The 21133-nt window shown below is 38.1% G+C and overlaps 5 protein-coding genes and 1 long non-coding RNA gene across 6 annotated transcripts in view; 1 reads left to right on the plus strand and 5 right to left on the minus strand.

Annotated features, from left to right (window-relative positions):
• Window positions 1-14986, minus strand: part of LOC133537103 (glutamate receptor ionotropic, kainate 1) — a 132154-nt gene extending 117168 nt beyond the window's left edge. The window contains exon 1 of the mRNA XM_061877967.1: window positions 12805-14986. The gene's annotated coding sequence lies outside the window, so the exon portion shown is untranslated. The remainder of the gene's footprint in view (window positions 1-12804) is intronic.
• Window positions 1-21133, minus strand: part of LOC133537105 (claudin-like protein ZF-A89) — a 30052-nt gene that overhangs the window by 2323 nt on the left and 6596 nt on the right. The gene's annotated exons all lie outside the window — the stretch shown is intronic.
• LOC133537100 (claudin-8-like) lies at window positions 429-3423 on the minus strand. The gene has a single exon (XM_061877963.1). The coding sequence runs from the start codon at window positions 3280-3282 to the stop codon at window positions 2197-2199; it is 1086 nt and encodes a 361-aa protein (XP_061733947.1). The 5' UTR covers window positions 3283-3423; the 3' UTR covers window positions 429-2196.
• LOC133537101 (claudin-4-like) lies at window positions 4168-6034 on the minus strand. Its single transcript, XM_061877964.1, has one exon. The coding sequence runs from the start codon at window positions 5921-5923 to the stop codon at window positions 5159-5161; it is 765 nt and encodes a 254-aa protein (XP_061733948.1). The 5' UTR covers window positions 5924-6034; the 3' UTR covers window positions 4168-5158.
• The window catches only part of LOC133537106 (uncharacterized), a 17802-nt gene continuing 8854 nt past the window's right edge, over window positions 12186-21133 (plus strand). The window contains exon 1 of the long non-coding RNA XR_009802604.1: window positions 12186-12615. This is a non-coding gene — a long non-coding RNA (uncharacterized LOC133537106). The remainder of the gene's footprint in view (window positions 12616-21133) is intronic.
• Window positions 17939-19201, minus strand: LOC133537102 (claudin-8-like). Its single transcript, XM_061877965.1, has one exon. The coding sequence runs from the start codon at window positions 19146-19148 to the stop codon at window positions 18237-18239; it is 912 nt and encodes a 303-aa protein (XP_061733949.1). The 5' UTR covers window positions 19149-19201; the 3' UTR covers window positions 17939-18236.

Here is a 21133-nt window from a genome sequence, read left to right on the forward strand (position 1 = left end):
CGGCAAAGTGAATTCAAATAAAATAAATAGGTAATAATAATAATAATGCACAGACAGACAAATATTACACGGCAGGAGATGGAATGTTTGTAACTTTTTGAACTTATTCCAAATTTATTTGGTTTTTAGTACAGGTTCTTTAAAACCGGCATGTTAAAAAAAAGTGATATTAATCGAGATACATTTTTTTTGTATTATTTTGTCACATCTCCCAGTCAAAGGGTCTAATAATCACTTTGGAATAATCACAAATACGAAACCTATAATATTAAAAAAATTAATTTTTCCACATCTTTATTTACACCAAGTATATATGAGAGTACAGATGAATACCGGTGTTGATAAGGAGTATCGATATTTGTATCGGTAAAATCATAACAATATACATTCCTACACAAGCAGCTTAAAAAAAAAAAAACTACGTAGACTTTTGTTAGACAATTGTTTATTGTGCAAACTATCAACACATTTTATCTGTCCAGTAATTGTTTACATGCATATGTTAGATCCATGTACGATTTCCATCAGTGCATATTAATAATAATCAAACGAATACATATTTATACATTTTATTTTATTGTTCGTGCATCTACTGGGGGTTAAGCCTCTTATGAAGAACTTAAATCAAGGGTCCTTGTACGCACCACAATTATGTGATATGAGATGCAAAAGTGAAACTTCAAGATGATTCAGTCCGATGCTGCCACAAATAGATTCATCATATTTGTACCCGTCTTGTTGGCGCTGTGTGTGAATCATAAATGGGAGCTTTGATGACGTTATGACGTCTGTGTTATGTGAACAGTGAGGAGCTGAGTCTACCTCTAACCTTTTTGCAAGGGAGTGTAGGTTGTGTCACACACTCCTAATTTAACTATAGTATTTGACAAAACAACTGATTGACATAGCGTAGGTTTAGCCTTTCAAACCTTTGTTTTGTCCTGCCAAATTGCTGCAATTTTGCAAACATTTGTTTTTTGTGCTTGTGTGCGTATTTTTGGCATTGTTTTTTTGAATGTGCAACTTTAATTTGTTTGCAGAATTTGTGGGTTTATGGTTGGGGATCCTTCCTGTGTTTTGCAGGCGTTTGGACATTGCTGTGCGTATTCCCACACGGTGCATAGGGGACGTGTCGGTTGCAGGTTTCATCTTTCATGCTTTTGGAAACATGATGCTGTCCTGGCTCCACACAAACAGGTTTGCACTAAATAGCAAGTAAACAAGCTGCTGCCATCTACCGCTTGATTGAAGCGGTCTTTGATTTTATTTTTATTTTATGGACTATACATTAGGGGCATTAAAAGAAATCCATTCACATTTAAGTGGCGATTTTAAGTCGATTAATAGTTTAAGAGAATCGATTGAAAAAAATACATGTTATGTGTGTGTGTGTGTTTATATATATATATATATATATATATAGTGTCTATATATATGTATATATAGTGTCTATATATATATATGTATATATGATGTATAAATATATTACTATATTATATATGCATATATATATATATATAAATATAGTGTCTATATATGTATATATAGTGTGTATATATATATATATATATATATATATATATATATGTATATATGATGCATAAATATATTATATATGCATATATATATATGCATATAAGTGAAGTGAATTATATTTATATAGTGCTTTTTTCTAGTGACTCAAAGCACTTTAAATTGTGAAACCCAATATCTAAGTTACATTTAAACCAGTGTTGGTGGCACTAGGAGCAGGAGTGTAAAGTGTCTTGAGGTATTGTGTGGCAGAACAATAGTTGTGGATCGACTACTACCAGTCCAGCGTACTTGATCTGACCAATCTAAGTCTATGAGCACGAACTGATGAAGCCTACTCGGATGAGCGGCGAAATGTCTTCCAAGACAAACCAAGCAGTCCAGTTGCGAATTTGACCGTTCATATCGACATGAACACAACACAACAACATATGGACAACAAACCAGAATTGATCTGCAGTGTGAACAAGGCCTAATACTGCCACCTAAAGACCTGATGTAACACATGAAAGACAAATATACAGCTGTGGGACCTACACCTTATATAGGTTTCAATGCCGATCAATACATTCATGGAAACACAAACACTTCTAAATGTTTGGTATTCAAAAGTAACCAGACTTCATTGTCAAGACTAGCCACAACAAAAAAGGCGAATTTTCCTTATATGTACATGCCTGCGCCGCTTCCAGTGTAAGACCCTGGTTCAATTCTTGAAGCTCTGTATGGAATGAACACAGGAGCTTGAGGCGTGGGCTGGAAACTGGACTGGTAGGACACAGAGGGATCGTAGGACACAGAGGGATCGTACGCCAGCGTGTACGGCGCGCTGTTCTGGCTCATGTACAAGGAGTTGACTGGTGTGTACAGCTTTCCGAGCGGGTTCGAGCTTCTCATGGACGAATGATAGACTTCGTTGCCTTGAAACAAGAGCGTTGTGCTTTCAGGCCGGCCTGGGTTCAGGAGGACCGGCAGTGTGGCTCGTGCGGCGTCGCTTGTCACTATTTGAGGATTGACCAGCTGATGTGCGTCAGAGCTGTGCTGCAGGGATGGTTGGAAGATGTTGGATCTAAGGCTGGAAACACTTGAAATGGGCTGATACATCATCGGATTGAGGTTCCTCGGCGGCGTGTTGTATCTGAGCAAGTGTGGCGGGTGGTAAAGAGCATTTGACCTTTTGTCCGAGGTCTGACGACTGCAGATGAACAACAAGGCGGAGCAGAAAAGAACGGCTCCCGTCACCCAGCCGATGTAAAGGGCATCCCCTAGTTCTCTTCTCTGTGCATCGATTAACAACGGGTTGTAGAAGTCCCGGATGATCACATGACCAGTCCACGACACTGGGATGAAGACACAGACACAAGCCAGGAGCTGCATTCCGCCTGCCACCGACAGGATCACATTCTTTGCCCTTTTGTTACCCTGGAGACAGGAAGTGCAACGTAGCCCCAAAATGGCTATCATGAGCCCTAGTCCGGACAAGGCCACCGAGCAGCACATGAGACCCCTGGCGGCCTGGAGCTCGGCAGGCAGGAACAGGAGCGAGTCGTACACCTTACACTGCATCCTTATGTTCGCCTGGCGGTAGCAGTTCATCCACAGGCCTTCCCAGCGGGTCTCCATGACGATGATGTTCTCCCCTATGAACGCCGTTACCTTCCACATGGGCATGCCGGTGGTGGCGGCTGCGCCGATAAGCCCTACCAGGCCGATGCACATGGCGGCTATCTCGGGAATTCCTTCAACCATCGTTCAGAAGATTATAATCCAGGTGTTCTGATCTAAAATGCAGGACGCAAGTCAACTAATTCCCGTTTCTTGCGGCCATCTTGGAGGAAGAAGATCTTTCAGCAACGTGCGGCAGGCTCAACTGATGCGTTTGTGGACGGTACAGCAAGGTTTGTTGTGGGAAAGTAGCTTTGGAGGCTTTGGTTGGTTCAGGGAGAAGATGAGGGTACGAATAATTGCTTATTTTGTGTTTATGGTTGGTCTGGCTAGAAACTGGTTTGATAACTTGTACGACGAGATAAGCACTCAGAGAGCATTGAACTCCAACAATCCCTATCTCCTATTAGTAAAAAAAAACTACAGAACATGGATCGGCCCCAAAAAGTAAATCCTAAAAGTTAAACCGGCCGTAACATTTTAGGCTGGTAGTAGCGTATTGAAGAACAACTGTTGTCTGTCTCTGCCATCTTTGTCTCTCCAGGGCTGCTAGCATACACACTCACACAGAGGTCTAAACATAAAGTAACCTAGTAGAAATGATCTGGATCCGCCCCAAAATCCAAGTAGTTGTTCCTTATCTCAGTCCAGACAGAAATTTCTATGAGCTAATTAAATTGTCAAGCCAACAGCAACGATTACATAACTTCCTGGCAAACGTAAATATACCAGAGCACACCTTTATGATTCATCAATCAGTTGTTGGACTATTGGCTCACTCTACTGGTCCATATTCAGATTAGTTACACTTTTGCATTTTGATTAATCGCGGTGAACCACACAAAATTATTTGCGTGAAAATCTCACATAAGGCCACGAACATTGGGTTGTGACCGACATATTAGTACGTGCTATCGTAATGTAATCAAGGTAGCGTCGTTTGCATTGTTAGCATTATTAATTTACAATGACATTATTTTTGTATTGTTTCTGTTTCACAAATTCCTCAGCCCCAATTAATATCAATATTTCAACATTGTAAAACCAAATCTAGATTTTGTGAAAAAAACAAAGCTGTCAGCTCATTCACGAGAATTTGCACCGTAAAATACGCTTACCACCTTAGTCTACAGTCATGTTTTTACAGAGCATTATTGTAAATGAAAAAAAAGGTACCACTGTTTTTCCTGTAAAATTCTTGGGACTGAGCTGCCCAAATTTTGCGGTAAAAGCCACTGACTTTATTTCTGACAGTGTAAATACAATAGAATTACAGGCAGACATACATGAAACAAACAGACATAACTTTATTTCGCATTAATATAGTTGATAGTGTCTAGTATAAAAATACAAGGAGAATTGTTTTAGGAGCATTCTAATTATTATTTGTTGCGGATTAAGTGGCAATAAAACAAATTTACATAGCAAAAGTTGCTTCCTCTCATAGATAGCGGACAATGGAAGTGCGGCCTACAGGTGTTAGACTTAAAGCTCTTTGTATCTATTCAAAACAGTTTCTGGTCATGTGATCACGCTTGGTCGGCGGCCACAGGGACTACCCTCTTCGCAAACAAAGAGACGCATCCACACCTTCAACAAACAGCAGCCATCTCTTGGCTTCCCGTCCAACTTCTGCATATCAGCTCTTTCAGAACCTTGAAATCTTTAAACAACTAGCAACCATCATATTTTTGTAAAACAACTAGCCATAACATCAAAAACCACTGTCGGTTACGTTAGCGTTTTCTTGTTTCTGGCATTGAAGAAAGAAGACAGTCTACCAAGTCCAATGAGATGATTGGGATTCTGATATACATACTTTATCCTCACTGGACTTGGGATCTGATTGGTACGAATAATTGACAAAGGTGGTATTGTTTAGTTTCTGTCGATGCTGTCACGCAACCTTTAGTGAGGTCCTCTGATTGGCCCCACTCCCAGTCATGGCCTCAGTCAGTGTTCAAAGATAAGCCACTCCACTGCGTACAGACGGGTACCTGGACTGGTAGCTGTAGTTGGTGGATGGATGTCTGGACAGCACCGGCTGGGCTTGGGGAAGCAGCACAAGCTGTTGAGGCTGCAGGGTCTGGATGGGCTGCGGAGGGTACACCGTGTAGTCGGAGTTCCTGGAGTAGACGTACTTCCTCGGGTCTTGGTCCTCCGCCTGTAAATTGCAGCAAGTGAACAGGCATCCACCAGCAAAGAGAAAGGCCCCGGCCACCCAGCCGATGTAGAGGGCCTCCCCCAGCTCCCGGCGCTGGGCGTCGAGCAGTAAAGGGTTGTAGAAGTCCCGAATGATAACGTGCCCCGTCCAGGACACGGGGATGATGACGCAGATGCACGACAAGATGACCATGGTTCCGGCGATGATGAGCACCAGCCGCTTTGCTCGGTGGTTTTGAATGCACGACGTGCACTGCAGCCCCAACAGGCTCACCAGCACGCCCAGACCGCCGAGAGCCAGAGCGCAGCACATGAGACCCCGTGCCGCCTGTAGGTCGGGGGGCAAGGCCAGGAGAGAGTCGTAGACCTTACACTGCATCCTGATGTCGGCCTGTTTGAAGCAGTTCATCCACAGACCCTCGTAGCGGGTCTCGAACACGATGATGTTCTCTCCAATGAAGGCTGTGACTCGCCACATCGGCATGCCTGTGCTCGCCGCCACGCCGATCAGCCCGATCAGGGTCACGAGAAGACCCAGCAGCTCCAGTGCGGAGTTGGCCATCCCGTTCTACGTGTAGGCTGTGGCAGGCGGCAGTCCTGGCGGGAGGTAGTCGCATCCCAGCGGAGAGGGAGGTGTTCACCTTTTCTGTGTACACGGGAGGGGTGGGAATAGCACCCCCGTTGCTAAGAGACCAATTCCCCTCAGGCCACTTTTTTCTTTGTGTGGCGAACAGGAATCGCAGGTCTCAATTTACATCCTCACATTACCTTTATTTTTCTATAACACATGTGCTTATTTGCGAGATAGTAGAAATATGGGGAAAGTACATTTTATTCACCAACTGTGTTACAAAAAATTATGGAGAACACTCAAATAATTTATTTTGTAAAGCCAAAAACTTGCTAACAGCTAAAATGATGCACAAAGCAAACAATAACCTGCTATCCAAGAATGCACAACATAACATGACCTGTATGCACTTAAAACACTTAAAACCTTTAGTATATCAGTATGTGCAATCAAATTATGGAATTAATTAAAGTGTCAGTAGAGTGGAAGAACAAGTTGCCTCTTTTATGAAGCTAGTATTATATATATCTGATTTATGACACAATGACTTCCAAAGTTTGCGAGTAAATTGATATAATCAAAATAGTATCAATCTCACAGATATTCAGGAGTCATTTTGATGGCGTGACGTGGAGGAAAAACACCAGATCCCTTCCCCATCAGCAACAATGCTAATCAAGCAGACTTTTACGACGTTCACTTTGTGACAAACTTATATTTTTTGAGGCCGAATATAATGAGGATGGTCCACAAATTTTAGACGCAGAGTACTAAATGGACGTAGCTTTATTGTGACACTATAGCATTAGCAGCATTGCTAGGTGGTAAACATACAAACTAACCATAATTAATCCAAATAAAACAAACACGATAATATTTGTGATGTTGGATGTCGACTTACAGGACGTTCTCAATATTCCGTTTGGATGAAGACTCAATCGCAATCGTCATGAAAGGTTAAAAATAGTTCCTGTAATGAGTGTCTTTTTTGCCATCTTGGGGGATATGAAAGTGGACCAGCCTATCGGTCCATGGCCAAAATTGTCTCCTGGCAGGTTGACAAATGTTACTTTTAGCAAGTTTGAGACCAAGCAGAAGCATCCGAAGTTTGTCAACAATAACAGCGTAAACTAGCATTAGCTCACTGCTATTAATGCGCCGCTAAAATAGTCCGTCTGCGTTAGCGCTTATAATAACAATATCACTCATATTTGGTTCATTTTCAGGTTACGACATGTAAATGGAGTATTGTTGGCGCTTTCTGGATGTTTTTAGACGATTTAGAACGCATAAACAAATATTAACATACGGGTTCTTGTCTTACATAAGGATTGTGAATGATAAACGGCACATCCCTTTCAAATTTGTGCGTATTTCCAAATAATATGGTCAGAGTGCAGAAGCGTTACTACAGTGACGTAGAATCTACGGAAATTGCTGAAGATATTCGGATTGGAATATTCAAAATGGCAGACAAAATTTGTGGCAATTTGTGATGTTTAGACTGTGTTTTTACACACTGCGAATTGTAAATACAATTGTATATGGTTTAATGCAAGAGTGCCTACATCTCGTGACTTGGCTGCCGAAAGCCGACTGCGTGTAAAGTAACTATGTGTGTGACCTTTGGTAGTTGCATTTTTCCCCCCACCATGACTAGGGAAGGTTGTTTGGCTTGTGTCATATAAGTAAATGCTGTGCTAGTATTTAAATGTACTTTCAAGGGTAATAGATCTTATTTACTCACATACATAGATACATAGATTTCTCATTGAGTCACATTTGACTAACTGCACTAGAGCAGGCAATTACAGAGCCTGCTAGTCTGGGTGAGGAGTCAGTTAAGTTAGAACTAGCCAGCGCCAGGCTGAATAATCCCTGCACACATAGCAATTTTCTTAGAATAATACACAACTCACATAATGTTTTTTCTGCTAGGACTGTGCCAGAGTTGGACATGCGTTCTACTGAGGTGGCAAATTATGATGCGTTCAGTTTATCAAAGCACCAAGCAAACAATCTGAAAATACCCGTCATATTAATTCCTAGATATGGTCGTAATTATTTTAAGTGCATTACTCATAATAAACGCAACATTATTGATATTGATATTACGGATAATTTGATCAAAAACTCATTAAAACAGCCCACTACCTATAATATGGGCTTTTTAAACATAAGATCATTGTCTCCCAAAACGTTATTAGTTAATGAGGTCATTAGAGACAACAATCTTAACGTCATCGGTCTCAGCGAAACCTGGCTTAAACCAGACGACTTTTGCGCTAAATGAGGCTTCTCCTAACTATACGAATGCGCACATTGCCCATCCCCTTAAAAGGGGTGGGGGGTCTCACTAATATACAACGGAAACTTTAACCTTAGTCCTAACCTAAATAATACATATACATCGTTTGAGGTGCTCACTATGAGGTCTGTCACACCGCTGGCTCTATACCTGGCTGTTATCTACCGCCCCACAGGGCCCTATTCGGACTTTATCAAAGAATTCTCAGAGTTCGTTGCTGATATAGTGACGCACCCCAATAATATAATTATAATGGGGGACTTTAATATCCATATGAATACCCCATCGGACCCACCGTTCGTGGCGCTCCAGACTATAATTGATAGCTGTGGTTTTACACAAATAATAAATGAACTCACGCATCGCAACAGTAATACGATAGACCTAGTGCTTGTCCTGGGTATCACCATTTCCAAAGTTATGATACTCCCAATCATGTCCAATCATTACCTTATAAAATTCAAAGTTCAGACTCATGTTCGGCAAGCTAATAATAATAATAATAACTGCTATAGCAGCCGCAACATTAATACGGCCACAACGACGACTCTTGCTGGCCTACTGCCCTTGGTAATGGCACCATTCCCAAAGTATGTGGGCTCTATTGATAACCTCACTAACAATTTTAACTACGCCCTGCGCGAAACCATTGATAGTATAGAACCGCTGAAGTTAAAAAAGGCTCCAAAAAGGCGTACCCCGTGGTTTACTGAAGAAACTAGAGCTCAGAAATTATTATGTATAAAGCTGGAACGCAAATGGCGCACGACTAAACTTGAGGTGCACCATCCAGCATGGAGTGATAGTTTAATAACTTATAAACGCATGCTTACCTTAGCTAAAGCTAAATATTGCTCAAATCTCATCCGCCTTAAAACGATCCTACATTTTTGTTAAGTACAGTAGCATCGCTAACCCAACAAGGGACTCCTTCCAGTAGCTCCACCCACTCGGCAGATGACTATATGAATTTCTTTAATAAGAAAATTGAACTCATTAGAAAGGAGATTAAAGACAATGCGTCCCAGCCACAACTGGGTTCTGTTAACACAGATACGACTGTATGTACAGCGAATACTGCCCTCCAAATTAGCTTCTCTCGTTTTGATGAAATAACATTAGAAGAATTGTTACAATGTGTAAATGGAATAGAACAAACAACATGCTTGCTTGACCCACTTCCTGGGAACCTTATCAAGGAGCTCTTGGTATTATTAGGTCCATCAGTGCTAAATATAATAAACTTATCACTTTCCTCTGGCACTGTTCCCCTAGCATTCAAAAAAGCGGTTATTCATCCTCTCCTTAAAAGACCTAACATCGATCCTGACCTCATGGTAAACTACCGACTAGTCTCACCTTCCCTTTATTTCGAAAATCCTCGAAAAAATTGTCGCAGAGCAGTTAAATGAACACTTAGCATCTAACAATCTATGTGAAACCTTTCACTACGGTTTAAGGGCAAATCACTCTACGGAGACAGCCCTCGCAAAAATGACTAATGATCTATTGCTAACGATGGATTCTGATGAGTCATCTATGTTGCTGCTCCTCGATCTTAGCGCTGCTTTCGATACCGTCGATCATAATATTTTACTAGAGCGTATTCAAACACGAATTGGTATGTCAGACTTAGCCCTGTCTTGGTTTAACTCTTATCTTACTGACAAGTTGCAGTGCGTCTCCCATAACAATATGATCTCGGACTATGTTAAGGTAACGTGTGGAGTTCCCCAGGGTTCTGTCCTTGGCTCTGCACTCTTCAGCATCTACATGCTGCCGCTACGTGACATCATACGCAAATACGGTGTTAGCTTTCACTGTTATGCTGATGACACCCAACTCTACATGCCCCTAAAGCTGACCAACACGCTGGATTGTAGTCAGCTGGAGGCGTGTCTTAATGAAATTAAACAATGGATGTCCGCTAACTTTTTGCAACTCAACGCCAAAAAAACGGAAATGCTGATTATCGGTCCTGCTAGACACCGACCTCTATTTAATAATACAACTTTAACATTTGACAACCAAACAATTAAAGAAGGAGACTCGGTAAAGAATCTGGGTACTATCTTCGACCCAACTCTCTCGTTTGAGTCACACATTAAAAATGTTACTAAAACGGCCTTCTTCCATCCCTGTAATATCGCTAAAATTCGCTCCATTTTGTCCACTTACGACGCTGAGATCATTATCCATGCGTTTGCCCACATATGCGGTCCTCTCCAAAGTTTCTCATAGTCATCATTGTCGACGTCCCACTGGGGTGAGTTTTTCCTTGCACTTATGTGGGCCCTACCGAGGATGTCGTTGTGGTTCGTGCAGCCCTTTGAGGCACTTGTGATTTAGGGCTATACACAGGGATGGGAATTTTCCGCGGATTCGCGGATTTTCGCGCCGCCAGGGTGGTTTTTGTATCTACGTTAGAGATGCGCGGATAGTAGGTGTGTAACGTACGGTATGTGTATTTGTATTGAACCATTTCGGTACGGGGGTTTTGGTTCGGAGGTGAACTGAACGTCACGGAGATATTAAGTAGCGCACCGCACGTTGTGTAAACAATGCACACTGAAGCACCATGAATTGATTTACGTGGACCCCGACCTAAACAAGTTGAAAAACTTATTCGAGTATTACCATTTAGTGGTCAATTGTACGTAATATATACTGTACTGTGCAATCTACTAATAAAAGTTTCAATCAATCAAAAAAACAACGACACACGGCATGCTAGCAGCGATCAAGGTATACGATAGACCAGGGGTCACCAACCTTTTTGAAACCAAGAGCTACTTCTTGGGTACTGATTAATGCGAAGGGCTACCAGTTTGATACACAATTAAATAAATTGCATGATATAGCCAATTTGCTCAATTTACCTTTAACTCTATGTTATTATTAATAATTAATGATATTTATCTTTGTGAAACACTGATCATCTTAATGATTTCTCACAATAAATATATATAGAAACAGATACATATCAATGTGCAACACTTAAGGTTGATATTTTCTCTAAGTGCACATTTTTCAAATTGAACATTTTCAAATAATCACTTCTAAGACAGTCTTGTGAAATCACAATATCACATTTTAACTAGCTATCCTCCAACATTTTATAACAAATCATGAATTACTTTGCACCATGTTTGTACAAATAATAACTTATGTAAAATACAAAAGTCAACTCTCAAATTTTTAAGTAAATCATGTCACACTTTGAACTGGACACCAAATCTGTTATCTGTTTCTTTGTCAGTTAGTGGGAAGCCTGGCATTGCATGCTGTTAACTAGTGTGTTGTACTCTGCTGTGTAACTTGACACTGCAACTCTGAGTGAGTCTTGCAGAAGTGTATCAGTGAGGCGTGTTCTGTGTTTGTTCTTGATGAAGTTCATGTCAGAAAAGGCTGATTTCCAAAGATAAGTTGAACCAAACAGGCTTGCAACCTTTATACCTGCTGCACATACACCACTGTACTTTTCTGTGTCAACAAGACACAAAGTTTGGTGCAGCCTGGTGGGCTTTGAATTTTAAATTGTCAGGAAAGAAGAGGAAGGAATTTAAAAGGTAAATAGGTATATGTGTTTAAAAATCCTAAAATAATTTTCAAGGTTGTATTTTTTCTCTAAAATTGTCTTTCTGAAAGTTATAAGAAGCAAAGTAAAAAAATAAAAAAATTTATTCAAACAAGTGAAGACAAAGTCTTTAAAATATTTTCTTGGATTTTCTAATTTTATTTGAGTTTTGTCTCTCTTAGAATTAAAAATGTTGAGCAAAGCGAGACCATCTTGCTAGTAAATAAATACAATTTTGAAAATAGAGGCAGCTCCCTGGTAAGTGCTGCTATTTAAGCTATTTCTAGAACAGGCCAGCGGGCTACTCCTCTGGTCCTTATGGCCTACCTGGCGCCCGCGGGCACCATGTTGGTGACCCCTGCGATAGACTGACCACACCTCCTCTTTTCACGGGAAATGTCCTCTTTGCGGAGCTGTTCAGGTGGAGTTTCTTAAATGCCTCAAATGTCCGGCATTTTAAGTTAAGGGTTGCGTGTATTTTCAATGTACGTTCAGGGTTAAGAAGGGGTTAAAAACAAAAAACAAAAAGTGCTGCACGGCAGCAACATTCGTGAGGAAGGGGGAGACAGAGAGAGCGAGAGAGTTATGATAAATGCGCATGCGTCGCCAGACTCTACTTTTTAACCATAGATTTATTAAATTTTATTTTTTATTATCTATAGCAGTGGTGTCAAAAGTGTGCACCGGAGGCCATTTCCCGCCCACAGCTAATGTTTAAAAGGCCCACTGTCAGGCATGAACTTGGATTGTTTGTGCTCCTTCGACGCAGAGGGATTACAGGATGAGCCAGACGTGACTGTGAGTACATGGTTTTTTATTTATACACTAAACAGAAAAATAAGCAAACTAAGGGCGCTCACAAGGAGGTATAAAACTTGGCTACAAAATATAAACAGGAAACAAAAACACTTGCATGATGGCATGAATGAACTATGAACAGAAACAGCACGATGGCATGACTATAAACAACTAAAACAAAACACTTACTGTGAACACAAAAACAGGAGGCAAGAATAGCAAGGTGCGTGGCAGGTGATCGTGGGCATGGAGAATGAGCAGCATAGGTAGGCAATGCAATGAAGGCAAATAGCAAAGTTCGCAGGATGAGGACAAAAACAGAATGGTATAAATAGCAGCTATGATGATTAGAAACCGGTGTGGGACTGAGGGTTGGGCGTGACTTGGAGACCAGGTGGAAACTAATGGGTTACTATGGAAACAAACAAAACCAGGAAGTGTAAAACGGGAAACAAGAGTCCAAAAACAAAACAAACATGATCAAACTTAAAACTGAATTACAGGCATGACACCCACGACACATTCTAAAAATACTATTAAAAAAAACAAAAACATAAACAAAAGTGAAATAAAAAAGCTTAAAGGCTAAATGTAATTTAGAAAAAGTTGCAACGTTGACTAATACAACAAAGCTTTTAGGATTAAAAAATGTTCAGCTGATTTTGTAAATCTTCATTCCCATCCCTGTATATAAATAAACATTTATTGATTGATTGACGTTGTCCACAAATATGTAGCATTTAGAGACTGCCTGGTATTTAGGATTAATTTGAAAGCAATCTGCGGTGCGATGCTTTGTTGGACTCATAACGTCTTGCAGGCCTAATTGAAGACGCTGGCAGGCCGCATTTGACCCACGGGCCGTAGTTTGTACACCCCCGGTTAAATGGATACAATGAAACATTAATCTTAAACATAAAAAGTCAACTTGGTTCTCCATTTTGCTGCTACTTTAAGCAAATAAATAAAACAATGAACTAATTTGTTACAGTTAAAGAAACTGTTTTAACTAAAAGTGTTTACAAAACACAAAGAAAAAATTTTTTGATAACTATTGAAAATTTTAAATTTTCTTGAAAATTCTTGAGAATACATAAAGTGGAATAAAAGAGCATACAAGTGAAATATAACGAGCAAAAGTTCCATTGTTGACACTAATAACTCAAAGCTGCTGTGCAGGCTGTTTTCTCCTTTAAAACTGTTATTATAAAAAATGAAAAAAAAAAAAAATCAATGTTGTTATGAATTATTGACCTATTTAAGGCTCTAATTACTTCACATCAAATATTCCACCTTAAATGTTATTTGATAAAATATTTCAAGTTTTTGATGACAAAAAGGGCATAAAACTAACAAAAGAATATATATTTTTTTAAATTATAAAATAATTTGAATGTATAAATCAATTTTAACACTTTTATGGGTGGGGCCCTTTTGGATCCCTGGGAATTTTTGTAATTTTTTTTTTTCTACACTTATCTAAATATTAATGAATCAAAATCCATCCATCCATCAATTTTCTACCGATTTTTCCCTTTCGGGGTAGCGAGGAGTGCTGGCGCCTATCTCAGCTACAATCGGGCGGAAGGCGGTGTACACCCTGGACAAGTCGCTACCTAATCGCAGGGCCAACACAGATAGACGGACAACATTTACACTCTAGTGCCGATTTAGTGTTGCCGATCAACCTATCCCCAGGCGCATGTCTTTGGAAGTGGATTATTGACCGGTTCAATGCTCCAATTACTTCACATCTAATATTACCTGTAAAATACTGCATATTTGTTTGCAATTAAAAATAAATTGTGTTTGACAAAAAGGGCATAAAACAAACAAATTAAAAAAACAACATATGATGATAAAAACTTATAATCGACGGATAAATTTGAAGTTGATCAAGAGAGTTAAGTGTTGAAGGTAAAAATATATATTTTTAACAGTTTTATGAGTCGGATTATTTTGGAGCCCCAATAATTCTAAAGCTGTCGTTGCTACAAAAATGATAACGAATCAAAATCAATGTTATGAATTATTGAACTTTTTAAAACTCCACATCAATTATTCCACTTTGACGTGTTGTATATTTTGTATGTTCCCAATAAAAACAAAAGACTTCTATGACAAAAAGGGCATACAACAAACAAAAAATAAAATACAAAAAAATAATGAAAAAAATTATAATGTGTGACTTAATTTTAAAACATTGTGTGGATATTTTTTGGGGTAAAACTATCTAAATATTAAGGAATCAAAATCAAGAATTATTGACTAGTTCAAGGCTCCAATTACTTCACATCAAATATTACACTTTAAAATATTATTTCTGAAAATATTCCAAGTTTTGTATGACAAAAAGGGCATAAAACAAATAAGAAAAAAAATGCATATGTATGTATATATATATATATAATATATATATATATAATGTTTGTATATATATATATATAATATATATATATATAATGTTTGTATATATATATATGTATGTATATATATGTATATATATATATGTTTGTATATATATATATGTATGTATATATATGTGTATATATATATATATATGTTTGTATATATATATGTATGTATATATATGTATATATATGTATATGTGTGTATATATATATATATATATATATATGTATATATATATATATATATATATATACACACACACACATATAAAACGCATGACTTAATTTGAACACTTTTATGAGTGGGGCCCTTTTGGATGCCTGAAAATTTTGGTGGGATTTTTTTCAAACATACCTAAATATTAATAAATATCAATGTTAAGAATTATTGACGTGTTTAAGGCTCCAATTACTTCAAATCAAATATTCCACATTGAAATGTTTTTCAGTGTTCATAACAAAAAAGGACATAAAAAACAAACAAAAAATAAAATTTAAAAAAATATTTAAAAAAATTATAATGTATAACTTTTATAAATCCCTGAGAATATTTTTTTTCAATTTGCTTTTTTTTAAACTTATCTAAATATTAAGGAATCAAAATCAATGTTATGAATTATTGACCTGTTTAAGGCTCCAGTTACTTCACTTCAAATATTACACTTTAAAATACTTTGACAAAAAAGGCATAAAACAAACAAATAAAAAAACAAAAAACATAAGATAATAAAAACTTACAATCAACGGCTAGATTTGAAGTTGATCTAGAGAGTTAAGTGTTGAAAGTAAAAATATATATATTTAACACTTTTATGAGTTGGACTCAATAATTCTAAAGCTGTCGTGGCTCAAAAAATAATAATGAATTAAAATCAATGTTATGAATTATTGACCTATTTAAGGCAAAACCTAACTGTTGAAAGTAAAAAAATATGTATGTATTTTTAACCCATTAACGAGTCTGATTATTTTGGATTAGAATCAGAATCAGAAATACTTTATTAATCCCCCAAGAATTATAAAGCTGTCACAAAATAATAATGATATTGACCTATTCAAGGCTTCAATTACTTTACATCAAATATTCCACTTTCACATATTTTTTTGACAAACACTGCATAGTTTTCTTTGACAAAAAGGGCATAATACAAACATTTAAAAGACCATAAAATAATAAAAACTTATAATCGGCAGATAGATTTGAAGTTGATCTACGGAGTTAAGTGTTAAAAATAAAAATGTATATTTTCAACCCTTTTATGAGTCGGACTATTTTGGATCCCCAAAAATTATGAAGCTGTCATTGCTAAAAAAAATTATGAATCAAAATCAATGTTATGAATTATTGACCTATTTAAGGATACAATTACTTCACATCAAATATTCCACTTTAAAATACTATTTGGGACAAATATTGCAAGTTTTCTGTGACAAAAAGGGCATATAACAAAAAAAGCATGATATAATAAAAAACTTAAAATTGACATATAGATCTGAGGTTGATATCGAGCAAGGGTGTCAAACTGATTTTAGATCAGGGGCGACATGGAGAAAAATCTATTCCAAAGTGGGCCGGACTGGTAAAATCCTGGCATGATAACTTAAAAATAAAGACAACTTCAGATTGTTTTCTTTTTAAAAAAATAGAAGACGCACAGTCTGAAAATTTACGAATTATCATGTTGTTGGTGGTTTTTTTACACTTACATGTTGCGGTTAATAGTATTCTATCTTTATTTGTCGTAATCTATACTTTCTAAATAAATTCTGTGATAATGTTCATCAGTCAACTCATTGGTGTTAATTTTCAAACAATATAAAAAATGATGTCAAAATCCAATTACAGGATTTATTTATGCAGTTTGCTCATTTTCCTTGACAGGTGCACTAACATCATGTGGTTTATTTTTATTTACATATGTAGCATCATCTACAAAGATACAAAGAATTGCTGTTGTGACATCTAGTGGACACATTTAGAACAGCAGGTTCTTTCATTCCAAAATGTTGGCTCATTTTTATACTTAGCAAACTTATCCCGCAGGCCGGATATAACCTGACACCCCTGATCTAGAGAGTCAGTTGTTGAAAGTAAAAAAATCACTATCTTTTTAACACTTTTATGAGAGGGACCATTTTGTATCCCCAAGAATGTTAGAATTGTCATTGCTTGGAAATAATAATGAATCAAAATCAATGTTATGAATTATTTAACCTGTTTAAGGCTTCCCATCAAATAATACACATTGAAATATTTTTGGGGGGAAATATTGCATGTTTTTTGTGTTTGCAATAAAAAAAACTGTGGTGTCTTTGACCAAAAGGGCATAAAACATAATTTATTAGTTTTTTTTAACTTGAGGGGAGCCCTAAAGGTAAAAACAAAAATCAAAATATTGTATTCGTTTTGAGAATGAAAAGTATCAAAATGGCCCCTGCATGCTTTTGGAAACAGTTTGCACACTATTACATTAGGTTTGTTTGAATAAAATACTCCATAAATAAGTTGTCTTCATGCGGTTAAGAGTCGGCAGGGTTTGAGTTGATCAGTTTAGGTCTGCAGCAGATGTCCCTGTTTTCACTGCAGGGAACGCTGGAGGTCCACTTCCAACTGGACAGCTTTTTGCTGCAAGTCATCTGGGATAGGCTCCAGCTCCGTAGTGCAGTCCACATCCTTTTCACAGGCTTCTGTTTGTGTCAGAACAAAAACTTCCGCTGGCAGTTTAGCTTAGTGGGTGGACCTGCGTCATGTTCTGGTTCAGCCAGTCTAGCCACATAGCGGCTGGAAACAAAGAAGATAACAAGTTTCTCTCGGAGTCGGACCAGGAAGTCTAAAATATGCAATGAGTCATGATGACACTGAAATCAACTTCAACCAACAAACCCCCAAAACAGAATCAACAGACTCTTAGTCAACTGTACCATTTATTGACCCTTGTGGTGGTTTTTGAAATCATCAAGTATTTACAAGTCAGAAATCATCTGGAGTTCTCTGAAAACCACAACAGAGTCGGTGTCCGCGATAGTCGAGTCAAAGTTCTGTCATGGCGGCGTAGAAACTTTCCTGAGAAACTCAACAGTTCCATAAATCCCAGGTGCGACAATACTCGACATCTTCTCCGAGGAAGTCATGCAAGACTCAGCCTTTTCAATTTAAACCGTAGTGCCAGCTATTTTGGCAAGCATAGACCAAAGAACCATCCTTCACTATTACTGGACGGGTGTGTAGGCCACAGACCCTGGCGGGGGTGCAGAGTAGGCGGGCTGGTAAGTGTAGGACGGCTGGTAGGTGTACGGTGGCTGGTAGGTGTACGGCTGGTAGGTGGAACCGGGCTGGTAGGGGTACGAGCCGGGGTTGTATATCACCCTCTGGTCGGGCTCCTGGGTGCGTGGAGCGTGGCGGCACAGCAGGATCACTCCGGCGGCGAAAAGCAAGGCCGAGGTCACCCAGCCAATGTAGAGAGCCTCACCGAGCTCCCGCCGCTGGGCGTCGATGAGCAGGGGATCGTAGAACTCCTGGATGATGCGGTGGCCCGTCCAGGACACGGGGATCAGCGTGGTGATGCAGGCCAGCAGGAAGAGGGACCCTCCGGCCACCAAAACAATGTGCTTGGTGCGGGCGCGGTGGTCCACCACCTTGGTGCACTTCATCCCCACCGCCGAGGTGACCAGGGCAAAGACGGTCAGGGCCACCGCCGCGCACATGAGTCCGCGGGCCGCCTGCAGGTCGGGCGGCAGGAACAGCAGTGAGTCGTAGACCTTACACTGCATTCGGATGTTGGCCTGCCGGAAGCAGTTCATCCACAGTCCTTCCCATCGGGTCTCGAAGACGATGATATTCTCCTCGATGAAGGCCGTCACTCGCCACATAGGAAGACCCGTCACGGCCGCCACGCCGATCAGTCCGATGAAGCCGATGATCAGAGCAACCACCTCGCAGCAGATGGCGTACTTCTTCTTCCGCATCTCAATGATCTTTTTCTCCTCGTACAGCGAGTCCTGGTAGTCCTGGTAGTTCGTGTACGCCGTCTGGGGCCGCTTCTCATCATAGTTGTAGTAGGAACCCGTGTAGGAGAGCGGTGGCGGCTTGGTGTAGCCGCTGTAAGCGGTGTAGGAGGCCATCGTGCCGACGATTGCACTGGCAGCACTTTCTCAAATCTGAGGAGCCCAGTGAGTTCAGTAAGTTATACACCCACAAAAATGCTAACGATGTGGGACGCTCGTCGAACCGGTTGAACCGCCCCGACCGTCTGAGCACCATCTTTGAACAAAACCAAAGACTTCAACCAACCAGAACACACGTATCCAAAGTGCGGCCCGGGGCCCAGATAATTTTTTAATGCGACGGACAAATACTGTAACAAAAAGCAAAAGTGGAATTAAAAGAACAAAAAGGTGAAAAAGTTTCAATGTTTACTCAATAACTCAGTTGTTTTCTTTAAAACTGTCATTGCGCCAAAAAAATAATAAAGAATCAAAATCAGCGTTGTAATGAATTATTGACATATATAAGGCTCCAATACATATTCCACTTTGGAATATTTTTGGGAGAAAATATTGCATATTTAGTTTTTCCAATAAAAAAACAAACAAAGATTTTTGGGAGAAAAATGGCTTTAAACATGCAAACTTAAAACAAATAAAAAGATAATTGATGGATGGATCTGAAGTTGATCATGAGATTTAAGCAGTGAAAGTAAAAAAATTTAATAAGAAATTAATTATTAGGAAACATTTTATGATTAGGCTCATTTTGGACCCACATTAATTTTGCGCAATTACATTTTTTTTTACATTAAGAAAATATGAATTAAAATATATGTCGTTGTGAATTATTGACGTATTTAATGTTCCAATTACTTCACATCGAATATTATACTTTTAAATATATTTAGGGGAAAATATTGCATATTTTGTGTGATGAAGTTGCTATGTTGACTCAACAACTCAAAGTAGTTTTATTTAAAACTGTCATTGCTCCAAAAAATAATAATGAATCAAAATCAGCGTTGTAATGAATTATTGACATATATAATAAGGCTCCAATATATATTCCACTTTGGAATATTTTTGGGAGAAAATATTGCATATTTACTTTTTCCAATTAAAAAAAAACATAGTTTTCTTTGAGAAAAATGGCATTAAACATGCAAACTTAAAAAAATAAAAAGATAATTGATGGATTGATCTGAAGTTGATCATGAGATTTGGGCAGTGAAAGTAAAAAAAAATAATAATAAATTAATTATTAGGAAACATTTTATGATTAGGTTCATTTTGGATCCCCATTAATTTTGCACAATTTTTTTTTTTTACATTAAGACAATATGAATTAAAAATCAATGTTGTTATGAATTATTGACCTGTTTAATGTTCCAATAACTTCACATCATATATTATACTTTTAAATATATTTAGGGGAAAATATTGCATATTTTGTGTGAAGTAGTTGCAATGTTGACTCAACAACTCAAAGTTGTTTTCTTTAAAACTGTCATTGCGCCCAAAAATAATAATGAATCAAAATCAGCGTTGTAATGCATTATTGACATATATATAAGGCTCGAATACATATTCCACTTTTGAATATTTTTGGGAGAAAATATTTCATATTTATTTCTTCCAATTAAAAAAACAACATAGTTTTCTTTGAGAAAAATGGCATTAAACATGCAAACTTGTAAAAATAAAAAGATTGATGGATGGATCGGAAGTTGGTCATGAGATTTGGGCAGTGAAAGTAAAAAAAAAATTAATAATAAATTAATCATTAGGAAACATTTTATGATTAGGTTCATTTTGGATCCCCATTAATTTTTGCGCAATTTTTTTTTTTTTTTACATTAAGACAATATGAATTAAAAATCAATGTTGTTATCAATTATTGACCTATTTAATGTTCCAATAACTTCACATCAAATATTAGACTTTTAAATATATTTAGAGGAAAATATTGCATATTTTGTGTGTGTAGTAGTTGCAATGTTGACTCAACAACTCAAAGTTGTTTTCTTTAAAACTGTCATTGTGCCCAAAAATAATAATGAATCAAAATCAGCGTTGTATTGAATTATTGACATACATATAAGGCTCGAATACATATTCCA

Source organism: Nerophis ophidion, linkage group LG18 (assembly GCF_033978795.1).
Source record: "Nerophis ophidion isolate RoL-2023_Sa linkage group LG18, RoL_Noph_v1.0, whole genome shotgun sequence".
Classification (NCBI taxonomy): Eukaryota; Metazoa; Chordata; class Actinopteri; order Syngnathiformes; family Syngnathidae; genus Nerophis; species Nerophis ophidion.

What these genes read in the sequence shown, in the direction of transcription:
- LOC133537102 (XM_061877965.1), bottom strand. Translation starts at nt 19,148, where the DNA reads ATGGCCTCCTACACCGCTTACAGCGGCTACACCAAGCCGCCACCGCTC.
- LOC133537101 (XM_061877964.1), bottom strand. Translation starts at nt 5,923, where the DNA reads ATGGCCAACTCCGCACTGGAGCTGCTGGGTCTTCTCGTGACCCTGATC.
- LOC133537100 (XM_061877963.1), bottom strand. Translation starts at nt 3,282, where the DNA reads ATGGTTGAAGGAATTCCCGAGATAGCCGCCATGTGCATCGGCCTGGTA.